General features: G+C 35.4%; 1 protein-coding gene across 1 annotated transcript in view; it reads right to left on the bottom strand.

Annotated features, from left to right (window-relative positions):
• The window catches only part of LOC111407852 (myosin-6-like), a 20,822-nt gene extending 2,055 nt beyond the window's left edge, over nucleotides 1-18,767 (bottom strand). The window contains exons 1-33 of the mRNA XM_023037542.1: nucleotides 18,292-18,767; nucleotides 16,825-16,953; nucleotides 16,557-16,700; nucleotides 16,294-16,439; nucleotides 16,061-16,217; nucleotides 15,885-15,943; nucleotides 15,589-15,748; nucleotides 14,708-14,857; nucleotides 14,484-14,620; nucleotides 14,239-14,385; nucleotides 13,995-14,096; nucleotides 11,830-11,887; nucleotides 11,641-11,742; nucleotides 10,764-10,801; nucleotides 10,537-10,663; nucleotides 10,257-10,427; nucleotides 9,964-10,095; nucleotides 9,756-9,865; nucleotides 9,620-9,680; nucleotides 7,987-8,164; nucleotides 7,482-7,687; nucleotides 7,227-7,346; nucleotides 6,238-6,336; nucleotides 5,736-5,948; nucleotides 5,492-5,631; nucleotides 4,936-5,047; nucleotides 4,817-4,858; nucleotides 4,636-4,716; nucleotides 4,364-4,534; nucleotides 2,199-2,345; nucleotides 1,902-2,096; nucleotides 149-274; nucleotides 5-75 (exon numbers count right to left, since the gene is read on the bottom strand). Coding sequence (XP_022893310.1) covers nucleotides 5-75; nucleotides 149-274; nucleotides 1,902-2,096; nucleotides 2,199-2,345; nucleotides 4,364-4,534; nucleotides 4,636-4,716; nucleotides 4,817-4,858; nucleotides 4,936-5,047; nucleotides 5,492-5,631; nucleotides 5,736-5,948; nucleotides 6,238-6,336; nucleotides 7,227-7,346; nucleotides 7,482-7,687; nucleotides 7,987-8,164; nucleotides 9,620-9,680; nucleotides 9,756-9,865; nucleotides 9,964-10,095; nucleotides 10,257-10,427; nucleotides 10,537-10,663; nucleotides 10,764-10,801; nucleotides 11,641-11,742; nucleotides 11,830-11,887; nucleotides 13,995-14,096; nucleotides 14,239-14,385; nucleotides 14,484-14,620; nucleotides 14,708-14,857; nucleotides 15,589-15,748; nucleotides 15,885-15,943; nucleotides 16,061-16,217; nucleotides 16,294-16,439; nucleotides 16,557-16,700; nucleotides 16,825-16,953; nucleotides 18,292-18,294 — 4,034 coding nt within the window. The 5' untranslated portion in view covers nucleotides 18,295-18,767. The remainder of the gene's footprint in view (nucleotides 1-4; nucleotides 76-148; nucleotides 275-1,901; nucleotides 2,097-2,198; nucleotides 2,346-4,363; nucleotides 4,535-4,635; nucleotides 4,717-4,816; nucleotides 4,859-4,935; nucleotides 5,048-5,491; nucleotides 5,632-5,735; nucleotides 5,949-6,237; nucleotides 6,337-7,226; nucleotides 7,347-7,481; nucleotides 7,688-7,986; nucleotides 8,165-9,619; nucleotides 9,681-9,755; nucleotides 9,866-9,963; nucleotides 10,096-10,256; nucleotides 10,428-10,536; nucleotides 10,664-10,763; nucleotides 10,802-11,640; nucleotides 11,743-11,829; nucleotides 11,888-13,994; nucleotides 14,097-14,238; nucleotides 14,386-14,483; nucleotides 14,621-14,707; nucleotides 14,858-15,588; nucleotides 15,749-15,884; nucleotides 15,944-16,060; nucleotides 16,218-16,293; nucleotides 16,440-16,556; nucleotides 16,701-16,824; nucleotides 16,954-18,291) is intronic.
• Nucleotides 18,768-21,410: the final 2,643 nt, after the last annotated feature.

Raw genomic sequence — 21,410 nt, 5'->3', positions numbered from 1 at the left:
TCACCTGTTGAAGAGTTGTACGTTGATATATGAAAATATCTGAGAAAATATCTTCTGAACAAGAATTGGAGGAACCTGGCAACGAAACTAGCATCAGCATTTTATAGCATATGAAAGGTATAAAAGGTAAAGTGAATGAGATTCATACGAAATTTTCTTTCAAGGTGCTGAGAAGAGAGTTTAGGCACTCAATGATTCCCTGCCAGTGATTTGTTGCGGAATCTCTACCAAAGGATCGCCCAGATCTCAGCACACCTTTAGAGGTTCTCGGTGCCTGAATTTTAGTTTATCATATAATGATCATTAACAGTTTTGCCAGATTGTCGAAAATTAATTGACATAGAATAGCAAAAACATGGTAAACACGGGGACATGGAGTACCTAACAAATAGATAAAGCATCAATCCGCAGCTCCTTGATAGTTCGAATATAGGTAGTAATAATACGCATAAAATTCAAATAGCATAAAAAAGATTCTCATCATAGGAAATTGCCTTTCTGATGCATGGTGTAGATACAGTCATTGGTTTACATCTACAAGAAATGAATTTGATAACAAACCATTGAAGAAGAAAATGAACGATAAAGAAAAAGGGGTTTCAAGAAGAATTTAGGGCAAGAGTAAATCAGTTTATTTCATATGTTCAAGAGTACCCATTATAATGAATAAATCCTTTTTATATTGAGTAATTTGAAGCATGTTTGAGCCCCAGTTTTGGAAGTGATGCATTTTGGAATAGCATTTTAATGAGAATGTGTGGTCAAAAAATAAGGAAAAGTTTTGGATTTGCATGTAATATTCTTTTATTGAAGAATGTGTGGTTAAAAAGAAGAAAGTGAAAAATGAATTTTGTGAAAAAAAAGAGAGAGAGAGAGAATCAAACAACAGCTTAATCTAATCAAACATAACTTGAATAAAACTATATTTTAAAATCCTAAACAAATTTTATGTTTTTCCTTATCTTTGTTTCCCATTAGCAACATAATAATTTCTAGAGATGGTAATAAATCAAGGCTGTTTTTCTTCTGAATAATCCAAGAGAAAATGTAAAGACTCCTTCAATCTTCTTACAATTTATAACATGCTTTCTTAATAATGCAGGACATGATAGCTGAGAACTTGAGATTATTTTCATATTCCATAAAAAGAAAATAAATATGAAGTTGGAAGCACCCCTTCTTTCAAACTTTCAAAGAGAGGAGACGGTTTATTCACATCTCATTTGATGGTCAGAGGTGAATTGAAAGTTAAGCAGACATTGCTGATGCTTGTCTTGGGTTCCAATTAACTTCTAAGTTACCATCTACTACACAAGATGTATGGGGATTCTCACTCTATGACAGACATGCAAAAATAGCATGCGCGTGTAAGCAAAGGATCACTGCCTCAGGTGTCCAATTGTAGCCTTAAAATATCTATTGCCTCTTAAAGGAGATAACAACAATCATAGAGCCATTGTTTTAAGAACATAAATGTTTTACAAAAACCAAAGTACAGCATTGGAAGTTTAGGGATAATTACAAAGTACACACCAGTTCAAGATACCTAGATGCACAAAGAAAGCAATGATCTCAACTCCTTCGAGTTGTCTCGAATAATTCCATAAATTTTCTCAACATAGGCAAAAAGTAGAGCTGGGTATTTGAATGTTTTACCAAAACCAGACTGCAACATTGGAAGTTTAGGGAGAATTGCAGAGTACACACAAGAGCTCAAGATACCTGGATGCACAAAGCAAGCAACGATCCCAACTCCTTCTTCGAGTTGTCTCGAATAATTCCATAAATTTTCTCAACATAGGCAAAAAGTAGAGCTGGGTATTTGAATGTTTTACCAAAACCAGACTGCAACATTGGAAGTTTAGGGAGAATTGCAGAGTACACACAAGAGCTCAAGATACCTGGATGCACAAAGCAAGCAACGATCCCAACTCCTTCTTCGAGTTGTCTCGAATAATTCCATAAATTTTCTCAACATAGGCAGTAAGCTGCTGCTTGAAAAGCAGAGCTGGATATTTGGCTTCAACTTGGCGAAGTGTTTCAAGAGCCGCTGCAGCTGCAGCTTGGTTTACAGTAGAAGGGGATGACCGAAATCCCTGAGTATAATTATAGATATATAATTCAACTTCACAAAAATTATCCACTTCAAAAAAAAAAAATCATGAAATAATTAAATGAAGCTTGGATTATTCAAATACCATTGTCATTCTCTCAAATAGAGATGTGGGAGGGGGTGGTTTACGAACTGGAGCTGAACCAGCAGGCCTCAAACTTCGTTGGAGTAAGAACAGCAATGTAGAGGTGTTTGACAGCCAATAAGCCATGTGATCATTGCTTTCTTGATTCTACAATCAGTTACAACTGTGTTAACTTTCAAATCTTGGACAATAGCTCTAGACATAGTTACAGCTGTAAGTTTATTTTTTCCTCTTAACAGCTATAAAGCCGCCAGACAACTTTCCACCACAGAACATTGTGAACTCCGGGAAGTAATGACCCCATAACATCAACGCGCACGCGCGCACCCCAACAAAAAAATAAAAAAGACTATGGAAAGTACCAAAAGAAACCCATTACGTGAGCATACGTCTCATATATTGGACACACAGTATGTAGTAGAGACTAGTAGTATAGAATGCGGAAAAGAACCAGATGCAGTTAATTCTGCACCTCTTGGACAATAGCTCTAGACATAGTTACAGCTGTAAGTTTATTTTTTCCTCTTAACAGCTATAAAGCCGCCAGACAACTTTCCACCACAGAACATTGTGAACTCCGGGAAGTAATGACCCCATAACATCAACGCGCACGCGCGCACCCCAACAAAAAAATAAAAAAGACTATGAAAAGTACCAAAAGAAACCCATTACGTGAGCATACGTCTCATATATTGGACACACAGTATGTAGTAGAGACTAGTAGTATAGAATGTGGAAAAGAACCAGATGCAGTTAATTCTGCACTGCGCAGACACTTCAATCAAGTGTCTGAATAAACCACGATTGAGATATTTCTATAAACTACAACAGCTGGGCTCAGTATGCACAATCAAGAACTGATCAGTCATCTTCATAGATGTATGTTTATTATGTTCAGTCAGGAATAGTGGTCATTACTTCAACTAGGCCCTATGGTATTCGATCTTGGAACTCTATGCTTGAAGCTCCAACTACAGGAGCTGTTAGAGAAGGGTTCTTTTAATTGGCCCAGCATTTTTGTCAAAGTGGCCAAACTTCTACATCATAGCTATTCAATATAGGAAGTGCAATGGGGTGGGGTGGGGTGGGGTGGGGTGCCACATCCCGGACCCCACTAGGGATTTTACCGCCCGATCCCCTCTTAGACCATCTCCAATGGTCTACCAAATTTTGGTGTAATTTTATACCAAAATTGGTGCGATTTGGTGTAACCTCTCCAAATTTTACACTAAATTTGGTGTAGACCATTGGAGATGGTCTTACACCAAATTTTATTTTAAATTATTTAATTAAAAATTATATTATTACCAAAGTCAATAAATTAAAAATTATATTTAATGAACAATATTGCATAAATTAATAAATTTAAAAAAATAATAATAAATGAAATACCCTAATAAAAAAGATTACATGAACAATTTTAATTTATTGTATCAATAATTATTACTTATTACTTGATTAGAATTTAAAGATAAATGTTAAATAAAAATATCACATTAAAATAATATAAATAAACTAAAATCAATTAATTCTAAAAGATTAAAAAAAGGATATAGATGGAACAAAAATTGTTTGTAAAGGTGAAGAGAGAGCAAAATGGAAATAATTGAGAAACTTTAAATTTGCATTACACTAAATTCACATCATATTTACCTAACCATTGGAGAGCATTTTACACCAAGTTTGCCTCACCATTGGAGATGGTCTGAAGGTGGGGCAGGGCGGGGCAATCCATGCATTGTTTACTGCCCCGGGGTCGGGCGGGTTTGTGTGTGTGTGTATTCCCTGTAAATTCTAGGGTAATTTGGGAGTTGAGCTGCAAGGCTTGGGTAATCGGTTTTAGGCATAAAAAAGCCGGGCTAAAGTGATTCTAAACAAAATTTGGAAAAAATAAATTAAATTCCACAAATGGGGTGGGGCACTGTGAGGCTAGGGTTTGGCCATTCAAATAGCCATCCCTAATTCAATATAATTATTTCATGTGCTGTGAGCAAAAATCTGTAATTTTCGTTTTGTGTTCCGTCGCTAGGGTTTTTGTTTAATTTTGTGTTTTTCTTTACCTATTTAGTTCATCAAGATTTCTGCTGAAGCCATATTTGTGCAACATGTCCCAGTCAATCCCACATGAGAAGGAAAAATGATGTCATATGAAGTCAGCAAATTACCTCGATGGCCAAACCGATCATATTAATGAGCCGATCAAATACACTTGTTCTTTCTGCTTCAAAAGATTTCCAGTGCAGAAGACATCTGTATATGGTGAACGCTGCAACGGGCTTGCCTTGACTGAACCCCACGTCTTTCATTACACAAGCCATGAGTGTATCAACATCCTCCTGCAGCATGTTTTCGAAATAATTTTTATTTAGTTGACTAGAATGTACACCAGAATTTAAGCATGAGAAATATGTGTATCAGAATCCCTAGAAGCACGCACATGCTGACGATCAGTTGGAGGTCTCCTTGGTTTGCCATCAGGGGTCTCATAACTTTTCTGTGGAAAAAGATTCTGTGATTCCTGCAGAAGTCAAACCCATCAAATAATCAATAAGTGGATAGTAGAATCCAATAACATGCTCTATGAAATTTAATTGATAATATGGAAAAGAGCTTAGTACATTGCTCTTGACTTCATTCACAAGGTGACCATTTTCCAATCCCTACATATAACATGGAATGACGAGATTTGAGATAAGATAAAGACAAAAAAGTTGTGGATTTTTCTGAAAATACATACATTGGTTGCTAAAGTAGATGGATGTTCTAGCGCCCCTTTAGCGGGGATAAGCAAGGTCTTGTGCCGAAGAATTTTATTCTCAGACTCCATGTCAGAAACTTTTTCTTCGAGCCTATATTTATAGAAAGAGAAGGCACAAATTGATTAGCAATATTGAATCCAGAAATCACTATGACCAAAAACTATTAATGATAAAAGAATATGTACAACATTTGCATGGCAGTCTTCAACTTAATGATCTTTGACTCTGCCTCCACAGCCTGTTTCAACCTCTCCTCACTAAGTTTGCTTGTCTCTTCGTATTTCTTCTCGGTTTCATCTATTTTCTTTTCTAGAGAGCTAACCAAGTCCTGAAATAAATAATAAAAATGAATGCTTCAGCAAGAATAAGCAACCCGTAATATCTATGTCCACACGAAGTATTCTCAGACTCCATGTCAGAAACTTTTTCTTCGAGCCTATATTTATAGAAAGAGAAGGCACAAATTGATTAGCAATATTGAATCCAGAAATCACTATGACCAAAAACTATTAATGATAAAAGAATATGTACAACATTTGCATGGCAGTCTTCAACTTAATGATCTTTGACTCTGCCTCCACAGCCTGTTTCAACCTCTCCTCACTAAGTTTGCTTGTCTCTTCGTATTTCTTCTCGGTTTCATCTATTTTCTTTTCTAGAGAGCTAACCAAGTCCTGAAATGAATAATAAAAATGAATGCTTCAGCAAGAATAAGCAACCCGTAATATCTATGTCCACACGAAGTCCCCAATAAAGCAAGTCAATTTCGCCATCTTACCTTGAGCTTTTCATTTTCAGCATTAAGCTTATCCATCAATTCATGGTCAACAACAGGGACCTCCTGGATTATAGGAATTTGCTTTACTGCCCTTTCAGCAGCTTCACGCTCCTTCATGAGAATGTCTTTAGTTTCCTTGAACTGTAGTTGCAGATCTTGCAAGGCTGACTGCAATTTTTCATTTTCTTGAGTTTTTGCTTCTTCCATGTCAGTCTACGAAACAGAACACCATACATCAGTAAAAAAGAAAAGAAAACAAGGAGGTATAGAGATGAATTCAAATATATTTTTTGAAGAAGCATGTTGAATTTACATTATTGATTGGTATTTTCCTAACATTTTCAACCATGTTTTTTAACACTTTCAGAACCTTTTTATTCCATACTCACAACGGCACAATCACAACAGCTTAGCACTACAGTCTCATGCTAAAACTTGAAAAAACGAACAGGGCCTTAAAAAAAAATCAAACATTTTCTAACCAAAAAAGAAGTTCACTTACCCTCATTCTTTTCTCCAACTGTAATCTCCAAGTCAACTCTTCAACCTGCTTCTCTAATTTATTCTTGGCAGCTTGCAGTGCACCTGTTTCTCTTGCAGCCTGTATTTGAATTGGAAAACAAAAATTATGAAAAACATGAATATAGAGAAGCAACAAGAGAGAGAAATTTAAAAGACTTGTAAAGGAACTTTTTTCCATAGAGCAATATGTCGGGAGGGTTTTGGTTATTCTCTATTTCATCCTTTTCCAAAAATTTGTATGGTATATAAGCTTCTTAATTTCATGTTTCTGTAAAATTATTGATCAGGAACACTCTAGGAGGGGTCAATAATACTAAAATACAATATTCTTTCACTCTTAATGATCCAACCATCCTCTTAAATTTAAGGTCTTCCCATGAACAGCTAGTTGCCTGAATCATAAATTTGAGACTTCTACACATTTTTTGAGCAAATTTTAAATTCCACATGTTTTAAGGGTAACCTTATGAACATTGAAGAAGAATTTTCACTGTAAATATGCTGGTCGATTATTGGTGATTGATTATTTTTTTAAGAACAGATTAGATTTCTCAGTCTGGATTGACCAATATGCTGTTTTCAATTGACATTACCAGAGAAACAGAAAAATTGTGTGGGGGGTGGGGGGATGGCATCCGCAGAATCAAAATGGGAAGCCAGTCATATAAATCAAGAAAATTGCCTTAGTTCCCACAGCATTTTAACAAGTGGATTCCCACTCTCTCTGGTCAAAAGAAAACATTGATTTCTGAAATCAACTATCCTAGAGCAGTAATATAAATATAGCTCATTGAACATTTGCTTAAGAAAGCCTGAGCACTCTATAGGTATAAAAAGCTTTAAAACCATGATAAGTAGCATGTGTAACTCATAATAAGTATTACTGACATATTTCAACTACATCTGGTGGGAAGGAAGAAAGAAATCGGAAGGTAGGGATTGAGAAGGAAAGAAGGCAAAGGAGGGTACCGTCTTCAGCTTCCGAAGTTCTCTACGTGCAACTCTAGCCCTCCATGCACATTGTGTGGTGATTGAAGCTTTTTTCAGCTTCCTATACTCTGAAAGGGCTAAGAATTTGCGGCAATGACTCTGTAGTCACAAGATGAAGTCATCAAAATTTTCAATTAGGACGTTCTTGGAAGGTTCTAGACAAGAAAATGTTTTTATCTTGACCAATGGACAACATACCAGAAAGATAACTTATGTTTTCCTGAGGTGTCTTACCTGGATGACAATGGCTGCACTTGTCTGCCTTCTGAAGCGAAGTTCACTACGTGCAGCCATCCCACGCATTCCAGTCTGAATTGAAATTGCAGATGAGCACAATTCGTTGTATGCTTTCCTAGCAAGATGCATCCGTAAATCTCTCTGAATCCTCAGAGAAGAAGCTTCTCTCCGCATGCCCTCATAAACTTTCCGAGTAAGTTCTCCTGCACTCAACAAAGAGGAAAACCTTATAAGGTTTGCAGTGCTTCCATTGACATAAAAAGTAAATCTTACAAAATTAAGCACCTCTGCACACTGATTGAAGCTGTATTGCTGAGGAACACAACGCTTTCCTAGCAAGATGCATCCGTAAATCTCTCTGAATCCTCAGAGAAGAAGCTTCTCTCCGCATGCCCTCATAAACTTTCCGCGTAAGTTCTCCTGCACTCAACAAAGAGGAAAACCTTATAAGGTTTGCAGTGCTTCCATTGACATAAAAAGTAAATCTTACAAAATTAAGCACCTCTGCACACTGATTGAAGCTGTATTGCTGAGCAACACAACAATGTAAAACTTTTTCTAGCCATGTAAGAACGAATTTTTCTCTGAATAATGCTTGCAGATCTTCCCAACACCTCAGTCCTGCGAGCATCCAGCTCAGCCATCTGACCAGCCCTTAAAAACACCTTTGTTTTCCCAATCTGCAAAAGCACGCTAAATCAAAAAGGCAATAGAATTTAACACTCAAAAAACTGGCAAATAAAATGCGTCCCATGCCAAAATATCACAATCAACCCCTCATCTCGGGCCATTGCATGGGAAATTATAACCTAAATCCTTTTCATTAGACATTAACTCGGTACCATGTGCATCTAAAGAACCTTTCACTAAGATCAATGTAGTTGTATGCAAACCCAAAGCAATAGCATGATGAACCAAAAAGTCTCCAGGACTTACGATTAAAAATAATGAATTATTATTTTTATTGATAGCATTTAACCAACAGGGCATGTAGATGCATGTTTGGGGCACAATATTAAACAGCACCAGACAGGACATTAGTCAAGATTTGAACTTCTTCTTCCTTAATCTAATCTAGTTTTGTCTAGTCTTACATATCAATCATACCCATAAAGTTCTGACTTATGATACCTTATACAAGCAAAGAGCAACAACTGTAACTGATATGTTAGAATTATGTTATTATCAGTTAAGCCTAGTTATTCAAATACAGGAACATGTAGCAGGGCCAAATTATCTGTGTCTGATCCTTTTCGAGGTGAACACGAGATAGGTTTTGGATTTAATAGAAAACAGAGTAGAAAGACGAGTTGGAATCCAAAAAGACGATAACATATGCCTGAACAAAAGAAGAAGAAGATCACTTTAGTTGACCTATTAAGACGAAGCAATCTGTCTTGATTTTAGTTCGGGGTGATACTCCTACCGAGAGCCTGTGTGACCAAAAACAAACAAACACGAGATAGGAACATCCATGATGGATATGGACCTCATTTTCACCATCAATAAACAAGAAAGATCTGAATTCTGATGGACCGAGAAAAAAAAACTATCGACATAAGTAAAAGCAGGGTTATAAGTTACGGATCCAAGTTTCACCGAACAATAATTAATAAATCAGTTTTGTCCAGAACTCATATAACTAAGCAACAGAAAGATCCAAGCTTCTTAAGTTTTGGATAAAAGGTTACAAGAAGCAACCATCATAGTGGCAGCCAATATTCCTACTGTAAGCACTAGCATAGAGAACAAGCACTGGGATTCTAGACAGAAAAAAAACAAATGGCAAATCTGATTACTTCTGTACTTAGTTTCATAGAGAAAGAAGCAACACAGAAGAATTAAAATGTCAGACATGGTAGAAAAAGCAATTTAGTAATGCTAAAATGCCAAACTAATATCCTTACAAGATCAACAATCTAGTAAGTTTACTTTCAAGAACCAAGGAAAACTATCAATAATACATTCTCACAAAACATGACACCGCTATGCCTTGAAAACAAGATTAGGACTGGGCCGCTATAACACTGGACAGGATCATTTCAATTTAAAAGGATAAATGCTGATGATTAATTTCCAAACGAGTGGTAGATATATGCAGCATTTATTAATTATCCAACAAAATAATCCATTACCTGATAGCCTTCAAGTCCCACTTTCTCCAAAAGCCTCTTGCTAGCAGTGACCTCATCCGTACTATTATCAATTTCCATTAGAGTGACAGTCAAAGAATGAGTGACATGAAAAGAATAAAGTAGCAATTAATATTACCTTCCGACTAAAACTTCAGGAGCCAGGATGCTAAAACGGTCTACAAATTCATCAAAGTGTCTTTTGGTTGGATATCCTGCACAACTTATCCTAATTGCTTCCATGACTCCCTGTATATACATGTAATAAATATGAACTGAGCAAAAGTTCAGCAGCTAATCTAACTTCAAGATACATTGGAAACCAACTAAAAGAATCTAATTTTTACCCCACAACGCAGTTGTTGCAAGACATTAAGATTCTCAAAAATAGCCGGCTTAAGAAGATTATTGGGCTTCACACAGCGAATGTAATGAGGTTCAGTGGTACTCAGAGTTTCAAGTAGAGCTTGCAATTGTTGCTGCAAATGTATCATCAGAAAAGTCAATACCTCAACATACTTGCCAGAAAGACCCATGTGACGATACACGCCAAGAGAAAGATAGACACAAGTGAGCACACACACAGAGAGAGGGGGGGAAGAGAGAGGGGGGTAGGGGGGGTAGGGAGAGAGTTACAGACCTTAAACCTTGAGCCAATGGAAGAGAACTTTGATTGTTTAGAGGTCTCCTCATTTGACATTGGAAATAAACCCGAAACGAAGGAACAGTTGGAAACATTCAAGAGTGATTGATGCTCAGCAATAACATAATCTTTGTTTTTGTCTAGAAACATCTCAGTTTGATAAGTGACCTAACATATGAAACAAGATGGAAATCAATGCTTTTCAATTGCAATCTCCTTGTTTTTTAAGTTAACTAGATAATTCAATATAGATAATAAAGACAAGAAAGAAACTTACATCACCGGCATAATGGGAAATAGTGAAGTCAGAAGGAGATAACTTGGGCTTGCTGAAGCGTTTATGGTTCTTAAAAGTCTGGTAAAGCTTCTGTGCAAATGTTTCATGAGTTGATCGAGGAAACATGCTACAAAATAAATTCACATCCATATAATTTCCATAAGTAGTTATGACAAATAAAGCGAATCATTGAAAATAGAAGTCCCTTAATTGATGAAAAAGCTTACCAAGCTTCATCTAGTAAAGCTATAATGCCACCTGGTTTCTGAGCCATTAAAAAGATTTATATTAGAAAGAACACGTGTATGAAGGGAGAGCCATGTTATAATAAAAGTGAAAACAACTCAGCATTTACATTGACAAATTAGCAAGAAGATGAACAGAAATCATCCATCTCAAGAACAAGAAAAACAAAAGGGATTTAAAAAATGTTGAACCGATTAAGGATCTTGGAGTCTAAGTATGAAAAACAGCATTGTACCCGGAACCAAAAAAATGGAAAAGTAAATAAGATCATAAATAAAGTTACTTCATAGTCTATAGTAATAGTCCATTAATGGATAGTAATGTTAGATTAGTGACTAAAGGATATAGTATGTAAAGCACAAGCATGCTTGAAATGGGAGGGTTCAAAGAGAGTGGGCTTGGGGTGGATTTCTCTGCTTGATTCTAGGTGATATGTGGTGAATTGCACCTCCTCCATGAGCTATAGCTTTTTGGCAAAGTGATGGAAATACCCTACATCATTTGGCATCAGATCTGGAGGTCCGGTGGTAAGTCAATGTTGTAGCATTTCTCTTAAATGGGTTTATGAAGCAGGAGCATGCTTGAAGGAGGTGGGTCCGAATGGAGTGGGGGTTGCGGTGTATTTCCAGGCTTGATTTGGGGTGATATAGGTTGGATTTCACCTCCTTCATGAGCTATAGCTTTTGGACAATGTAGTGGCAATACTGAGGGAAGCCTAAACCAAATTTTACAGCAGTAGGAATATATTTGCAAGATCATTGAATAAAGAATGAGATACTGTTTTTCTTCAACTTCAGCGAAAGACGTAGAATAACAGTTGAAAGAAGAACTTCAGATTAACATAACAGTCGGGAGAACCTTTTCAATGAGATCTAGAACGTCTTGATTGTCGATGAATTCAATGTAGCTCCAGTCGATTTCCTCTTTCGTATACTCCTCTTGCTCCATTTTGAAAACATGCTGTCAAATAAGGGAATAGGTTTCACAAAATTGTACCATAGTGAGCAAGTAAATTTAGAAATCAACTATAAGGAATCCGTGAGAAACCTGATTAAAGTGCTGCTGAAGCTTCTCGTTCGTCAAATTTATGCAAAATTGTTCAAAACTGTAGAAATATGCAACATTAGTGAAATCAATGATATACTAAAACTTTTGCAAAATAATCACATCTCAAGTCAATGAGCAAGTCAAATAATGCACTGAAATTAAAATGTTCAGGATTCAAAACGCTGGAACTGCGCTTCTCTGGCTATACTACCCTAGACATCACTCAAAATAGTGGGTCTGCCAGGAGGTTGTATCAGGTACTTATAGAGTGGAGATGGAAGGTTCATTCATAAGATTGTAAAGTGGGACATTATTAGTCCCTCCCAAATGGGAGACAATAATGGCATAAGCATTTTTCCTTGATTATTTGCAACAGTTTCGAGTTTCAAAATACACACTGACTATTCCAAATCTTCAAATGTAGTAACAAAGTATGAGAGGTGTTCATACCCAACATCTCAAATTTTTGGATTAGTATTTTCTTCCTTCACTATGCAATTGATCACAAGGTTATGAATAAACACGTGCACATTTACATGAAATTGAGAAAGCAAATCAGTATTTATGACCAAGAAAGCAGTAAGAAATCCTATTCACAGAATAGGCATAGGAAAGTAGAATTGAGTGCATTGGCTGCCCCCATCCCCCACCCAAAAATACTAAATCTAAGACTAGCCAAAGGAAGTCAGTCGTTATCACCACAATAGCAGGCAAAAAAAAAAAAGCTTATTCACAGAATAGGCACAGTGAGTATTGTATAGTGCACTGGCTGCCCCCCGTCCCCACCAAAAGAATTGTACATTCAAAACTAGCCAACTGAATTTAGTTATATGATGGAGGATGTACTCTTCTCAAACCGTGTGTCCCGTAGCACGGAAGATTGCAACTACCTATCCGTGAAAGAGGAAAAAGGGGGTAAGAAAAATGTAAATATTCTTCGACTCTTGAGAAAATCTTTACATGATTTGCCAACACAGACCAGATCTTGCCAACAAAAAATATAAGGCGTACCACTTAAGCACCTGTTAGTCTTGAAACTCTCAAATCCATAGATATCCAGCACCCCAATCAAACATTTTGAGTCTGGATCTTGACCTATTGAACTATTGATCTTATCTACGAGCCTGCACAATAATGGTAAAACAGCAAAAATCATGATTCTTAACAAAATCAATAAGAAAGTACAAAACTAATATATATAAGCTGGGACATCACTGAGTGTTTTACGTGAGACACGTCTTCTTCAAGCATGAAAGTGAAGCTTACCAGTCAAACAACCGAGAGTAGACAATTTTGGCCAAGGCATCCCTACTGGAAACTGCAGCCTCTGGATCTAACCATTTGGTGATTGTTTCATCACGAGTTACAATTACACGCTTGCACAGGGAATCCTCTAAAGCCTTCACATCACACCTACAAAAAGCTAAAGTTTTAGGCACTAAACGTTAAAGAGCAACAATGGAACTATTCTTGTTAGTTACTGCATGCCCAGAAAAAAACCAAAGGATTACATGAAAAGCTCTGCAGCAGTTCTTAAATGAAACCAAGATTTTTCATCTTTGGGCATTGAGGAGTCCATTTCCTTTCCCTTTGCAAATTCAATGTTTCCAAGGTGGAGGATTGCAGCAATAACTCGAAATATTGCATCCTGACAAAGAAAAACAAAGATAATTTAACAAAATTTGTATCAGAACAAATCAGTATTTATGACCAAGAAAGCAGTAAGAAATCCTATTCACAGAATAGGCATAGGAAAGTAGAATTGAGTGCATTGGCTTCCCCCATCCCCCACCCAAAAATACTAAATCTAAGACTAGCCAAAGGAAGTCAGTCGTTATCACCACAATAGCAGGCAAAAAAAAAAAAAGCTTATTCACAGAATAGGCACAGTGAGTATTGTATAGTGCACTGGCTGCCCCCCGTCCCCACCAAAAGAATTGTACATTCAAAACTAGCCAACTGAATTTAGTTATATGATGGAGGATGTACTCTTCTCAAACCGTGTGTCCCGTAGCACGGAAGATTGCAACTACCTATCCGTGAAAGAGGAAAAAGGGGGTAAGAAAAATGTAAATATTCTTCGACTCTTGAGAAAATCTTTACATGATTTGCCAACACAGACCAGATCTTGCCAACAAAAAATATAAGGCGTACCACTTAAGCACCTGTTAGTCTTGAAACTCTCAAATCCATAGATATCCAGCACCCCAATCAAACATTTTGAGTCTGGATCTTGACCTATTGAACTATTGATCTTATCTACGAGCCTGCACAATAATGGTAAAACAGCAAAAATCATGATTCTTAACAAAATCAATAAGAAAGTACAAAACTAATATATATAAGCTGGGACATCACTGAGTGTTTTACGTGAGACACGTCTTCTTCAAGCATGAAAGTGAAGCTTACCAGTCAAACAACCGAGAGTAGACAATTTTGGCCAAGGCATCCCTACTGGAAACTGCAGCCTCTGGATCTAACCATTTGGTGATTGTTTCATCACGAGTTACAATTACACGCTTGCACAGGGAATCCTCTAAAGCCTTCACATCACACCTACAAAAAGCTAAAGTTTTAGGCACTAAACGTTAAAGAGCAACAATGGAACTATTCTTGTTAGTTACTGCATGCCCAGAAAAAAACCAAAGGATTACATGAAAAGCTCTGCAGCAGTTCTTAAATGAAACCAAGATTTTTCATCTTTGGGCATTGAGGAGTCCATTTCCTTTCCCTTTGCAAATTCAATGTTTCCAAGGTGGAGGATTGCAGCAATAACTCGAAATATTGCATCCTGACAAAGAAAAACAAAGATAATTTAACAAAATTTGTATCAGAAAAAGCAAGAAGCCTTCACGTGTTAAATAATTGCATCTAATACCTGCTCCTCAGAACTTATTCCAACAGTATCCATTGCCTGCCTTGTTGCTATATATTCTTTGCATTCATCAACCCCATCCAATTCGTAGCAATTTGATTGATTTAAATAATGAAATGTTCTCGGATCTCCTAATTTATATTTTTGAATCTCCTAAAATTGAAAACAATGAAATGAGATTCATCTGAAATCAAGAGGGAGAATTAAGATGCATAGAGAACTGCCCAACATAAAATAAAATGAAAGTGACAACTAAACTTGAATAACATCGTAAGCATTATATTTATATGCACTGACAATTACACCTTAAATAAGAAAACCACGACCCATCTCAGTTGGAGAAATAGAAATTCAATTATGAACAACAATTTTAGAGCAGTGTTAGTATTTTTGCATAAAACCATTCCAGAAAGACAAAACATGAAAGAAAGAATGCTATGAAAAGAATTGAGGGAAGTTACATCACATCCAGAGTCACAGATCACTAAGAAATGAAAACAGTGACATGAATGAAGTCAAAATATAGAGAACACTTTAAACTATAAGCACCACAGAGAGATAACAAAGTCCTATTCATTATATTGGGCATAACTGATGTGAATAAATGAGCTTCAAGTGGATATAGAATCAAATACCCAGTTTACAAATTTTATATTCACAAGGGACCTGATGAGGAACGCCCTGAATATATAAATATAAACATAAAATATAAATGGCTTCAACTAAAATGAAACAGATTGAATATTAACTCAATAAACTACGAGGTTCGGTCTGTTAGAGATGGTAAGCAAACTACCAAATTTTCGTCTACAGGCAGATATGATGCTCAAAAAATGAGAGTTCTAAAGATATATACAGGTAAAATTTCAATTAAATTCCATTACCTCCTTTGGTGCAGCACAAAGCATATAAAAACAATGGTAATTTCTCTCAGGATCAGACACTTGACAAACACGAGATCTTTCAAGCAAATAAGTTCGAATAGCAGCCCCTGAAATCTTTCCCCTTCGATCAAATTGAATCTCCACAAACTTACCAAAACGACTGTAAGACGTGACAGGTCATATTAGTTGTATGATTATATCAAAAAGATATACTATCCACACACACATACACCAAATTTAGAAAACAAAGTAGGCAGCACATTTAGAGACAAATATCATATGCATTATTTTTACACCTTGAATTATTATTTCTGACAGTCTTAGCATTACCAAAAGCTTCCAAAACAGGATTTGACTGCAAATAAGCAATGGGAAAGTACAATGTGAGAAACTAAATCGGCCATGCAGTGTAATACTAGAATTTATCATCAACAGCATTACTTCCCATCCATGCTTATTCAGCTGAATATACCTGAAGAACTTGTTGTTCAACAGTCCTTCCCTCAACCACAGCTCGTCCTCCCATGTATGCAAGATAACGCATAAGCAATTTCGTGCTTTCGGTTTTACCAGCCCCACTTTCACCACTAACCAAAATTGCCTGACTTATTCCTTCATTCATCATTAGTCTGTGCAAAGAAATGGTCTATTCAATAGTAATACAAAGTATGCAAATTCAAGCAGTAGATCTAAAATGAAACTTGCCTGTAAGCAGCGTCTGCAACAGCAAAAGGATGTGGACTCAGCTCGCCAAATGCTGCTCCTTTATATTGTGCCATCATATGGCTATCATACAGATGGGGCAATTTTTGGAAAGGGTTCACGGCAATTAATATATTTCCCGTGTAAGTCTGGAAAATGCACAAATAGCAAGGTCCCAATAATTTTTCAGAGTTTTATCAATGAAGGCAGTAATAGGGGAAGAGGGAACTTTTTCCAGATGAAGAATCCAATACTAAGAAACTCACATAAATCTCGTTAATATCATATCTGGTCTTTAAATTATGTAGAACTCCAGGCTCATGCAGATATGCCAACTTTGTCATGTCATCCACTCCACAAGGTGGGGTTTCTGCATCTTTGGGATAGACATTGGAAGACTTAGCAACAACCTGTAGAAAAAGATGACAAAAATATACAAGGAGGCTAAATTTAGTAAATCTGTAAGCCCTCCAGTTTAAGCAAGAAAAATTTAATCCAAGAAAAATAACTAAAAAGGATGTAAAAAATACTCACTATTTTTCCTGATGTGCACTGGACCTTAATATCTTCACCATTCACTGCAACAACCTCTCCATCTATCCATGCTTCATCTAGATCCTCCACCCATACAAGAGAACCCATCCCTAAGCTGACTGAAGCAACCTACAAAAATCATTTTAAGGAGTATTAATGCCATGTCTAGAAACTCCATTCTTTGCTCAGTGCAGATATCTTCAGCTGGCAGAAATTTACATGAGAAACCCAGGCTGACTTCATAAGCGATATTCAAGACATGAGAGAGTCAATTCCAGTTAAAACATTGGAACCAAGGACTGCAATGCACGTGGATTATAAACCCAAGCCATCAAACAAAGTAGACCAAATTTGTATGAGGATATTTTGCTTTCATTTGGTTGGCACGCTACTATTTTATACAGTTGCATCCTAATAAAGGTATTCTAGTGCCAAATAGATTCGAATGTGTGTCAAAAAAAAAGATTGCTATATTGATTCGGCATACTCTAGAGATGCCCTCAGTACAATATTGATGATCATACAAGGATGATATTTCGGTGATGGCCTTTTACTGATATCAACTTTTATGGAATCTATCCCATTTAATCACTTTCTAACAGGTAGTTATTATATCATTTACTATAAGGATTATTCATGGCCGAAAGGGCTAATGGTGATAGACACTCTGGAATTCTCTAGCAAACTTTAGAAACAAGAAAGCTGGTCAATGGAAAAGTCTGAAAATAATGAAAGGGATCACAAACTAGTTTTGTTGATTGATCAAGTGGAAGAAAGACAGTAACAAAGAATGTCAATTATTCTTCATTTTCATCCTTTATGTGTACTAAAATGGCAAAATATTTTTGTTAACTAACTAAACAAATTTTCAATCAGTGAAAAACAGCAAACTTTTGAAACCGTAACTGTCTCATCTATTGCACCAATGAGACACCAGGACTTCTAAAATTCGTGTACTGCAGCCAAGGTCCAAAAAACGTTGCGAAAAACTTCACAAGTTATTTGTGTAGAACTTTATCAAATGATCCAAAAAGTTGATAATTGGATACACAATGAAGTCTTGGGCTTTGATATATGACAAAATGCTATTGATATGTTCAATAGAAGTCAAACCTGTTAATGCAACTACCACAGTGCACAGTCTCCCCGCCAACAACAATTCACCAATTCACATACTCGAAATATTTTAGTTCCTCATTCAATTGATTAGAGACAAAATGTACGCCAGTAACTTCAAATTGGTAGAAAGATTGCATGCATATAAGTAAATCAAGATGCATATCCTCCGACATTATTCTAGAAATATTGGAAAATCATACCAAACTCCAGGAACATACTGTTGATCAACTTAAGCAATTAACTAATATTCACACGCAATTCAATAAATTAAGATAAAATAACAGCACGTTCCGGGAAACCAAGACCAAACAATCAACAAATAAAAATAAAACGGAAGACAATTCATACCATATTTGGATGGCTCCAATCAGATCAGGAAACAAAAGAGCAATTCAAACGAAACCAGATCAAGAGAATCGACGGTAGTTGCACTTCCAACACATAAAAAAAAAAATGAAAAATCCAATCCAGTATTCACTCCAAATCAATATTTTAAACAACAAAACTCCAATGAACTACACTTTCTCCTGGTCTAAAAACAACTTCTTTTCTCCTTGCAATATTCCTAAAAATATACAAAAGATCTGACAGCAGAAATCAGAATAATGACATACTTATTTTTTTTCAATTTCACAGATCTGATTTTTTGTTGAAAAGTAGAAAAAGAAATCGAAAATCGGAGAAATATTGAGGATTAATAAACAAATGAAAAAAATGAATGAGAGAAAGGAAGATTAAAAATTCATAACCCCTATTTTGCTTGGGAAAAATGCAAAGGTTTTATGTTTTCTACTATTTTCTTCGCGAAGTCTTTTGCTGTTACAAGTAAAATCGTTGGTTAAATGAAACTGAATTCCATAAATGCCCCTCCTAGATCCGCGATATTGCAATAAGTGGCAAACTTCGCATGGTAGGGTTCAGACATGTAAATGATAATACACGGACATCATTGTAACTGGGTCCAACTCTTTTGAAATTGCCAACGCGGTTTCAATTTTTCATTTTTTCCTTTTTCCCTTTGCTTAATTAAGGTCCTTTGGTACCCTTTTTTTTTTTTTTTTTTTTTAAATGCATCTTTCTCTCTTTTCTTTTTAACCACACATTTTTATTAAAATAATATTACACATAAATTTAAAAAAATTTCTTATTTTTCAACCACACATTTCCCATCAATTTACTATTCTAAAATACATATTTACATAAAAATGACTCCCAAACATCCTCTAAAAAATAAAATAAAGAAAAAACTACTATTTTACGTAATTATTTGTTGGGGCCCACAAGAAGTTTCTATCTAAATTGGAAAAATTGTTGGGGTAAAAGAATGATCATGTCGAATTGATCGAGCTCATTTTTATACTGATTTTTTTGGATACAGTGGTTACTTTTGTATTTTGAGCAACAATAAATCAACTATATTACTCACGAGTACTGCACATTTTGGCTATAATATTTCTAAAAATCTTTGTCATCGTTGATAGAATAATTATATATTAACAGTCAACTATAAGGAGACAACTATTTTCCTATATTAATTCTGTGCACCATTTTCTATAAGTTTAGCATTGCTCTTATTGATAATATTAAGCTCAATTTGGTCAGTATTTATAAATTGTTTATGGTTTGTTAAGTAATTTTTTAGTCATATATTATGTGAAACTCACAGATACAACTTATTTATTTATCGTTAATTTTTATATATTTATATTTTAAATTGATTATATGTGACTCTCAAATATGTGTCAAAGTGATATTTATAGCTACTAGAAAATTTTAGCAATTTTGATCTCTTTGATAAAAGAAAAAATGCTAGCCTCTATGGCCTATGGGTCAACCATCACGAGTCCCATGAGCACACGACTCGAATTTACTATTTTACTAACATCTGAAGTGCTTGGCAATATAAAAAGATATCCTTGTATTAATAAGAATATATGGTGCGGTTTTTTATGTTGACCCAATTACTTGGGTTAGAATTAGGGGTTCACGCTTCTCTTATAGAGGATGATCCACTTTAAATAAAATATAATTTATTCAAAATGGGTTTCCCTTCATGAAAAGGGTAAATACCATTATGTACAAGTAGCATGTTCCTAGAATTAGATGAATTGTATCACTTTTCTAAAGAGAGGCGCACGGAATAGAGCCCAATAGTTTCATGGTCAAATTTCATCATTTAAGTTGTTAGATTGAAACTTTTTTATTCAAATTAAACTTATTTTTTATCATTTTATCTTTTAGTTTTAATTATTAGAGGATTTGCTTACATTATTTCTTAGAGTAATGCTATTTAGCCACCACTGAGATTGCAACTTCAGTTTCGGTGATGCTAACATGATATTAATTGATAAGTAGAATTAAATAACTCATTTAATTTCACCTTACATTTTAACTTATCATCAAGTCCCACCTAAATTGGGGTTGTAATTTTAGTAGGGTCACATGACATTACTCTATTTCTTATAGTTTGTATTTATTTAGAATGGTAAGTTATGACTTCTTATTTTCCTTTAGCAACTAGGATTATGGTTCATTTTAACTTGGGTCTTTATTGATGTAAGAGTTAGAGTTTCTCAATTCTTCAAATTAAGTATTCTTTGTGAATCTATAAAAAAAATGATGGTCAAATTTTATGTATTCAATTGAATTGAAAAGTGCATGTTTCGCTCTATCAATTTGATATCAAAGCATAGTCACTTTCCTAATAGAGATGGCTTAGTGTTCATGAAACCTAGATACAAAATATCTTGTAATGCAATAAGTTAGCGTGAATGTATCCACGAGTAATAGATTGAATAACTGCATTGAAAAATGATGAAGTTGAAGCAACACATGGTTTGATAGCCACCAATGGCAGTGTAGGAAGGACTCTAAGAGGGACAATAATATTTTTGCTTCTTTAAATTCCTGTTCGTGGAAAACTGATTTAGACGATAATTATGACAACCTATCTATTTTAGCCTAGAGTTCGAGAATGTTAAAGTATCTTATATTAAGGAAAAACTCGTGACTGTTGATATTTGTAGTGCATACACGTTAACCATATAAGTTCATAGTTTCATCATTATGTGGTGTGCATTATTTAGATTGAGAATGAGCAATTGACAACAGGGTTAAATAATTTGGTGATTTAGAGTAAGCAGTGACTACTGTGGAACAAGAGTTCATTTACAAGATTTGAAGACGAAACTATTTCGACCTTGAGAGAATAATGCAGCTGGATACATTAATCAAGGTGTCAAAATTAGATGAATTATATCTATTTTACAAGCACAAATGACCATTTTAAGCTGAACTCATGGGCTAAAGCCCTTGAGCTCACGGGTTTTGTTTATCTATAAGCTATTACATCGAAACTTTTTATTATTAGTGCATAAAATAATTTTATCTATTTATTTACTCGCTTTAATTATTGGATAGATTTACGTCATAAAGTGTGCGTTTGTTTGAAATAGTAAGTTAATGCT

Source organism: Olea europaea, chromosome 1, assembly GCF_002742605.1.
Source record: "Olea europaea var. sylvestris chromosome 1, O_europaea_v1, whole genome shotgun sequence".
Lineage (NCBI taxonomy): Eukaryota > Viridiplantae > Streptophyta > Magnoliopsida > Lamiales > Oleaceae > Olea > Olea europaea.
The sequence above is the reverse complement of the archived record's forward strand: the minus strand, read 5'-3'. Positions and strand labels throughout refer to the sequence as shown.